The sequence below is a fragment of the Chrysochloris asiatica genome, unplaced genomic scaffold, assembly GCF_000296735.1.
Source record: "Chrysochloris asiatica unplaced genomic scaffold, ChrAsi1.0 scaffold00196, whole genome shotgun sequence".
Classification (NCBI taxonomy): Eukaryota; Metazoa; Chordata; class Mammalia; order Afrosoricida; family Chrysochloridae; genus Chrysochloris; species Chrysochloris asiatica.
The window spans coordinates 2,784,019-2,793,457 of NW_006408714.1; the positions used below are offsets into that span (position 1 = coordinate 2,784,019).

Here is a 9,439-nt window from a genome sequence, read left to right on the forward strand (position 1 = left end):
TTTGCGAACAAGAACCAGACAAGGGTGCCCTTTATCATCACTTCTATTCAATGTTATGTTGGTGGTCTTAGCCAGAGCTATCATGCCTTATAGGGAAATTAATGACATCCAAACTGGCAAAGAAGTAAAACTCTCTCTAATTGTAAATGATATGATCCTATACATAGAAAATCCCAAAGCCTCAGCAATAAAACTACTGGAAATTAGTGGAAGTTTCAGCAAAGTGGCAGGGTACAAGATCAACATATAAAAATCAGCTTGCTTCCTCTATAATAATAAAGACAGCTCTGTAAAGGAAATTAGGAAAACAATATCAGTAATAATAGTCACCCAAAGGATGAAATATTTAAGAATAAATCTAACCAGAGAAACAAAAGTCCTATACAAAGTCCTACACACTATTACAAGAAACCAAAAGAGATTTTAAAAAATGGAAGAATACACCACGCTCATGGATAGGAAGACTAAAAATTGTGAAAATGTTAATATTACCCAAAGCAAATTTCAGGTATAACACAATCCCAATCCAGATTCCAACAACATTGTTTTAAGAGACAGAAAAAATGATCATGAATTTTATAAGGAATGGAAAGAGAACTCAGATAAGCAAAGCACGGCTTTAGAAGATAAAAATAGTGGCAGGTCTATCATACTATGATTTCAAAATTTACTACACAGCCATGGTGGTCAAACAGACTGGTACAATGAAAGATTCAAATTCACAGGATTTAAAATCTAGAAGTAAATCCATCCACAAAGAGTCAACTGACCTTTAACAAAGAGCCAAAATATATTAAATGGGAATGAGGTAGTTATTTCACCAAAGGGTACAGAGAAAACTGAAAACAGAAGATAGGAACACTGAATGGTTTAAAATTAAGAAAGGTGTGTGTTCTTACACCACACTTATTCAACCTGTATGCTGAGCAAATAATCCGAGAAGCTGGGTTATATAAAGAAAAATGTGGCATCAGGATTAGAGGAAGACTCATTAACAACTTGTGATATGCAGATGATAGAACCTTGCTTGCTGAAAGTGAAGAAGACTTAAAGTATTTACTGATGAAGATCAAACAGCAAAGCCTTTGGTATGGATTACATCTCAATGTAAAGAAAACAAAAATCCTCACCACTAGACCAATAAACAACATTCTTATCAATGGAGAAAAGATTGAAGTTGTCAAGGACTTCATTCTTTTTGATCAACTTTCAACACTCATGGAGGCAGCAGTCAGGAAATCAAATGACTTATTGCATTAGGCAAATCTGCTGCACAAGAACTTTTTAAAGTGTTTAGGAGCAGGGATGTCAGCATGAGGACTAAGGTGTGCCTGACCCAAGCCATGGTATTTTCAATAATCTCGAAAAAGCTGGACAGTGAATAAGGAAGACCGTGGAAGAATTGATGCTTTTGAGTTATGGTATTGGAGGAGAATATTGAAAGTGCTAGGAGCTGCCAAAGGAACCAACAGATCTGTGTTGGAGAAGAACAGCCACAATGCTCCATGGAGGCCAAGTTTGGGAAACTTTGTCTCACATACTTTGGACATGTTATCAGGAGAGACCAGTACTTGGAGAAGGACACCATTCATGGTAAAGTGGAGGGTCAGTGAAAAAAAGGAAGACCCCCAATGAAATGCACTGGCACAGTTGAAGCAGCAATGGGCTGAAGCGTAACAACAATTTTGAGTATGCTGCTGTTCCGGACAATGTTTTGTTCTGCTGTGGATAGAGCTTCTCTGAGTCAGAATTGACTCAATGGCACTTAACAAAGCCACAACTAATTCATTAGAATGCACAGAAAAAACTGTGTAATATTTCACCAGGCATGTACAGATACAGAACTAAAGTAAAAAAATATGTAGTACCTGTGTCATTTTTGTAAATTTAATCTGGAAGATTCTGTGTTCATAGACTATGAATTAAATTAGAAAAATCCACTGAGTTATTTCTCACAGAGAAACGTCCTATTCAACCTTCCCTAATAACTTTCTTATTTGTAGTTATTGAGTTATTCAACTAACAGAGTAACCTATTTTTTCTTGTTGGTAAAATTGAAATTGAGAGGCGACAATATTGTTTACAGCCAAAATAGTTGTGACAGATAGGAGATTGACAATAGTCAAAGGACAAATATTTTATATGCTTAATTTATAACAAATATGTATCATGGAGCTCTGGTAGTGTAGTGGTTACGAATCAGGCTGCAAACCGTAAGGTCAGCAGTTCAAAACTACCAGCTGCTCCATGGGAGAAAGATGAGGCTTTCAGCTCCCGTGAAAATTTACAGCCTCGGAAACCCTGTAGAGGGTCTCTATGGGTCGGAACCGACTCGATGGCACTTAACAACAACAACAACATGTATCATGGATTATATAAAGGCCTAAGCAAAGGTAAGGGGCCTGTGCACTCATAATGCTTTTAATTTAAAAGAATTATAAATAAAGTATTATAAGAACAATGCAAGGCCTAAGAGAAACCTCCTGCTTACAATGACTACACGATGAATCAAAGGTTCACATTAGGAAGCAACCAGTAAAAGGTACTTTGCCTTTCTGTAAAGATTTTTTTTCACAGAGAATACACAGAAAGCAAGTAGAAGTATTAAAGTAGTAAAAAAAAAAAGTGAAAATCTTGGGTCTTACACCCCAGTTCATGATGGTTATATGCCCTTAGGCAGGTAACAAAATCTTCCATTGGATTTCCTCACATGAAAAACAGGAATGGAAATTCAGAAGTGTCTATTTAGACAGTTACTGAGATATTCAAACAAGATAATATAAGTCTGAAATAATTTTTTTTAAAGTGGCATCGAGATCTGATTCTTCATTTACTAGCCAGCTGCTATATTATAAAGGAAAGCAATATACATATAGTTGTTGTTGTTATGTGCCGTGGAGTCAGTTCTGACTCATAGTGACCCTGCACAGGGTTTCTGAGGGTGTACATCTTTACTGGAGCAGAAAGCCTCATCTTTCTCCCACGGAACAGCTGGTAGTTTCGAACTGCTGACCTTTTGGTTTGCAGCCCAATACGTAACCACTACGCTACCAGAGCTCCTTGGCAGAAAACTATACTCAAGCATTTTAGGATAAAAAACATGAGATACAGAAATGAAAAGGGCAGCTATATAGGTGGTGGGCAAAAGTAAATATCCCATTAGAAGAGCTAACTATCATGTCCTCAGCAATGTCCAGAGAAGTGAGTTTCCCAAGAACTGTTTTTAGTTCCTTTGTGGATACCAAAGATCAGTACATTTCCTAATTAATTGGTATAATACATAGTGATTATTCTGAAAAACTATCCCATCCCAGTGATACATAGTCAGAGATGAAAAAGTGATTCAAAGCTCCTGGCTTCATGAAATTTCCATTGAGAAAAATATTAAAAGGTAATAAAGCTATTCAGTTGTCATTATTGCTATTGGGTGTGCCCTTGAGTCAGTTCTGACTCAGTAGACACTCTGTTTAGGGGTTCTGAGGAATGGTTGATGGGCTTTTACCTCCGACTTTACAGTTTCAGTCCAGTGCTTATATTACAGTGCCACACCAGGACTCCAGAACTGTTCAACTATGAGCTTTAAAAACAGAGTCACCATTTATTACATGTATGACTTTGAACAATTCCTGTGGTCTATTTGTGATGTGTTTCCTCATTTGTACAATGAGCATGATAGTACCTTAAATTTGTGGTCAGATTAGTAAGACTATTTGATGAAATCAATAATGAAAAACACCCTGCACAATAGTTGAAACACAAAAGACATTTGAAACATGGTAAGGGATTGCTACTTTGCAGATTTAACAGCATGAAATTTTACATTTACCAAGCAATTTTCTAGACTGTCGCTATATTTCTTGACGTAGGCTACAGATATAAAGAGAAATGCCTTAGGAATGTTGTAAACATTAATCACTCTTCGGCGTGTCACCACATGCATGTAATGCTCTTAACATGCCAGATGTTCCTCGTCTCTGAGGAAGTGCAGGTATCTTGAATATTGTACCTAGCCTTATTCACCTTGTAAATTTTCACTTCTTGATAAAATGCAACTCAGACACTAGCTCACTATGGAAACCATTTTTTTTAACCTTCTTAAACCAATTATCTCTTAGACATTGCTTCATTAATATGCTTTCCCATTTCCATCTTAGCACTTTTATTACTTTATAGTCATCATTTGCTACCTGTCTCTGTCCCCCTGGAAAGTGGGTGATTTTTTTTTTCCCTTCCTATTATTTCCATGTTTTCAAATTGCAATGTTATATGTGACACAAGACTTTGGACTTAGAGTTGAATATCAGATTTTGCCCAAAACTATCTCTATGCTCAGAGTTCCTTTATATTTTTTCTATTACTCAGATTTCTTATTTTAAAATGAGACTAATAGTTATCAGGACACAAACTTCTTGGAAAAAGTAAATAAAATTATAGGAAGAGTGCTTAATAAAAGCCCTTGATCATAGTCAATTAGCTGGAGTTGTGGTTACTGACTCCATCGTCCTCATCTTCACGATCATTACCATTATCATCAAAGGCATAGCAAATGAAGAAGAATGTGGACATTGTTAATTCCATATTGGTCAGAAATGCTAGAGGGCAATGAGTTATAGACAAGTTCTGGAAACAGACTGTTTCCTTTTAAATTCTGTCTTCACTTTGTGGTATGAATTGAATTGTGTCCTGAACAAATAAATAAATAAAGATATGTTGAAGTCCCTAATCCCTATGAATTTGAACTTGCTTGAAGAAATAATATTTTTTCTATAGATTTTATCAGTTAACAGGGTCATATTGGAGGAAGGTGAGTCCTAATCTTAATCCCTTCTGAGCAGTGTTTTATAAAAAAGAGACTAGAACCATATACACAGAGGGAAGACAGATGTCATGTGCCAAGAAAGGCAGATGAACCTATAATCAACAAATCAATGCCAAGGACTGCAAGCAGCCACCAGAATTTATAGAAAGGTTTGGCACAGCTTTGCTTTCAAAGCCCCAAATAGGAATAGATACACATTTCCTATCATTCGAGCCCCTCTTAGGCAGCATTTCATTAATACTCTGTATACATTAAACCTTTACTTTTTAATATGTATTACATTATAGCTGCTCTTAGGAACCAAGGAAATTTTATGAAATTAATAAATAGCTTATCTTCTCCAATCCAGAGGAAATAGATATAATATGAACAATAACAATAATATTACCTACCATATAAGGATGTTTTGAGAATTAAATTAGAAAACACATGCAAAGCTCACAATAGGTACTGAATAATGCAATATCTAAGTCAAATAATAATAAAAAAATTTAGATTTTTAAAAATATTTGTAAAGAGTTATAGATAATGCCTTTGATTTTTTTCACCCTTTTTTGATTGAGATTTCACCAAGTCTTAATACATTTCCACAGCTGACATTCTCCCTTCTAAGGCATTTGCCCATTTCAGTAATGAGGATGATTAAAGAATCTTCAGAACTATCCTGTAGAGAATTTTAAATTCTCTTCTGGAATTCATTTCTATATTCATTTAACACTTGGTCATAATTGGTTTTCATCATTTTATGATATGAGAAACACAGAGGTCAAATTGATCTTGGATGCTGTGAGGAATGGATGGCTTTGAAAGCACACACATTTCTCTCTTGTATTTGCAAACCACATATTCCCAGACTGCATTTCAAATGACATTTCCTTTCAAAGCACATATAATAATAAATAATAATTTCTATGGTCAAGCCTAGACATATATATTCAAAACTATTTAAAAATGCAGGGGAATTTCCATGCTAATCCACTGAGGCAAATGAAATGACATGTCCTTTGTTGCTGGGAAAATGAGTTTTCAACTCACCTGAAGGTTGACTTTAATTCCATCCAGTTCTCTTGATGTTTTTGTCAGCTGACGGAGAATGGTGCTTCGTTCCTTAAACACTTCTTTCAGCTGCTTTTCTAGCTCTTCATAGTCCTGTCTAACACAGAAAGAAAAAGCATGAGAGCCCCCCATAAATGCTTTCACTCAGCAGTAGTCACTTTGACATAATTCCTAGTACTCAATATTTAGTAAAATCTAGATCATTTAAACCTTAATTAATATGCTGTTCCTTGTTATTTTTTCTTCTAAAAGGAAATTATAAAACCAGTTTTATAACATAAGTTTTGCTATACAGTGAGTATCATCTAGACCCAGAGAGACGCCAATACAATACCATGCAACCTTCTACATAAATAATAATTTATCACATGCTTCTTGCAAAACAGACATTTCCATGGCATTACCACTCTTTATGAGCAAGGTCTTAAAACCTAAATGCAAGAAATATAATTTGGCTCAATGTACCACAGAGTCATAGGTGTTGATATTGGGGCAACAAATCTTAAAAGTAGAATCTGAGCAGAGTCAGGGTCTTTGCCTGGTTAGTAGGGAAGAATATTCCCTTCCATACATTCAATCTGAATCTCACTCTACTAAGGAGGTATTGAGAAAACTAAAATCTCTATGAAAATCAGTAAGTAAATATAGTAATCACATTGAAATTTCAACAAACTTATAAATAAGACCATGAACGACTTATTTATCCCAATATTTAATTTACATGCATTTCATATACACCACCATTTCCCTCATTTTTCTCACATAAAAATTGCAAATTTATAATAAGTATGATTTTTATTTTGCAAATATAAAATTAGGTGGTTACTAATGACACTACTGTTCTTGGCTTACCCAAATATTGGGCAACAATCTTTAAAGGCACAAAAGTGAAGTAACAGGCTTTAGTGAAAGATAAATTGAATTTTATCTTTGTAGGAAAACGACTTGAATTATGCTTTTTTATTTACTTGTAGAATGCAATTGTAACACTGATCTCACTCAGATGTTTAGGAATATTAAGTAGGGAAACTTATTAAGTAAAAATTCTAACCCATTATAAGTAGTTAAATATATAATTCATATTAATAAAAGTTTTAATATATGCTGGCGATCATGTTGGTCTATTGGTGAGTGGAAGTGGGAAAAAGCAACAATGAAGATATGGGCTGAGCCCGACCATGTTCCATAGACCCCTGTTGACCTGGAGATGAGAGAGAGAAGAGGTAGGGCAGGATGCTCTAAAGAATGGTGAGACCTGGGGTTTCCTGAACCCATTGACAAGGACATAGCCATGGAGGGTGAGAGCTGATGCATTCAGCTGATAAGAAGTGACGGGAGATGCCCAAAAATGCCCAAACTTGCAGATCGGACCCATTTGACCTTGCTTCAATGGCTTAAAGATCACAAGTCCACTAAAAGAAGATTAAAAAAAATTGATAAAGGAAACAAGTGTAAATTGCTACAATTTGATAAACTTGACCTATACTTATGGATGTTGTTGTTGTTAGGTGCCATCCAGTTGGTATGGACTCATAGCAACCCTATGCACAAAAGAACGAAACACTGCCTGGTCCTGGGCCAGCCTCACAATTGTTGTCCTGCTTGAGCCCATTGATGCTGCCACTTTGCCAATCCATCTTGCTGGGGGTCTTCCCCTTCTTCTCATACCCTCCACCTTACCAAACATTATATCTTTCTCCAGCAATCTGTCCCTCCTGACAATATGTCCAAAGTATGAGAGATGATGTTTGGCCATCCGGTCTCCAAGGAAGACTCAGGCTGCACTTCTTCCAACACAGATCTATTTATTCTTTTGGTAGCCCATGGCACTTTAAACATTCTCCTCCAACACCATAACTCAAATGCATCATTTCTCTATGGTCTTCTGTATTAACTGTCAAACATTCACATGCATATGAAGTTATTGAAAATACCATGGCTTAGGCCAGGCATACCTTAGTCCTCAAGCTGACATCTTTGGTCTTCAACACTGTAAAAAGGACTTGTGCAGCAGATTTGCCTAATGCAATACATCATTTGATTTATTGATTGCTGCTTCCATGAGTGTTGATGGTTGATCCAAGAAGAACAAAGTCCTTGACAACTTAAATCCTTTCTCTATTGATGAGAATGTTGTTTATTGCTCCAGTGGTGAGGATTTTTGTTTTCTTTACATTGAGATGCAATCCAAACTGAAAGTTGTGGTCTTTGATCTTCATCAGTAAGTAACTACAGATATAGTAGCTCAAAATACCAACTGATAGTGAAGAAGTCTTCATTCTCTCCCTTCTGTATGCAGGAGTGATAGGGATGGGCAACTTAGACACTGGCTACCTAAAATGTGAGGGATATATGTTTACAAGTTCTCAAGAGGGAGTTTAGTTTCAGAATATGCAGGGAAAGTAGAATACCTATTGAATGGTTATCTTCTTGTCTAGATGAGTCTGGTGAAAGGAGATGGGGATAAGATTCTTGATTCAATAATGAGTAGTTGGTATCATGAATAATTGTTATTGTCACAACTGTAAAGGTAGAAGTGTTGTAACTTAAAGAGGGCAGTAGTTAATCTTACATTCCAGGAAAAGAAGACCCTAAACCATCAAGGGAGAAGAGCATGAGCAGAATGTGAGTCTTATCCAGAGAAGCAGTGACACCAGAGATGGAAGCAGAGATGAGGACATGGAGAGAGGGAATAGCTGAGGACTCTAGACTCATGAAAAGAGAAAGAATGTTTGCTGGTGACCAGGAGGTAGGCTTGCTGAATGTGCCCTTTGGGTGTTTAAATGATTATGCATTCCTGGGTGTTTTGGTGTACATCTCACCACCCTCTGACACCCCAAGAGAAACACAAAAACAAAAACCCTTTGATATACTTTATATTATGTTTGAAAACAAAACAAAACAAACTATGACTGGTCATAGTGATGATACAAAATGCTCCTATAATAAAAGAGTTTGCTACTACAAGTCTTCATTTTTCTCTATGTTTAAAAATGTAGGTCTTTAGCCCTTTTCACATTTATGTTTGAAGTAAATTGAAATGGTTCACTGCTAAGAAAAAAAAAAGTATTTTACTGGTCTTGTTATTTTCACTGCCATACAGTAATCAGCTCCTTATTAAAGTCCCAGGTTTCCTTTCATTCTCAGTAGTCAAGTCAAATAATGAATGGCAAGGCACATTTTCATTTTCTTCCAATTATGTGACCTCAAGCCATGCCTAGTTTTGGTTGTTGTTGTTGTTGTTGTTGTTGTTGTTGTTTTTTACCATGAACAAATCACAATAACAGATAATATTTATTGACCATGTTTAACATGTAAGATGAATATATATATATTTGTTGTTGTGAAGTGCAGTTCACACACACACAGACCCATACACACATATATAAAAGGAGTTCTGGTAGCATAGTGGTTACGAGTTGGGCTGCTAACCTCAAGGTTAGTAGTTCAAAACTGCCAGTGGTTCTGCAGGAATAAGGTGAGGCTTTCTGCTTCCATAAAGATTTACAGACTCAGAAACCCTATACAGGGTCACTATGAGTCAGAAGTGACTACACTGCACAT

At 36.1% G+C, this 9,439-nt stretch overlaps 1 protein-coding gene across 1 annotated transcript in view; it reads right to left on the minus strand.

The window, feature by feature from the left end:
• The window catches only part of LUZP2 (leucine zipper protein 2), a 797,358-nt gene that overhangs the window by 429,314 nt on the left and 358,605 nt on the right, over positions 1–9,439 (minus strand). Inside the window, exon 2 of the mRNA XM_006872393.1 lies at positions 5,855–5,972. Within this exon, the coding sequence (XP_006872455.1) occupies positions 5,855–5,972 (118 nt within the window). The remainder of the gene's footprint in view (positions 1–5,854; positions 5,973–9,439) is intronic.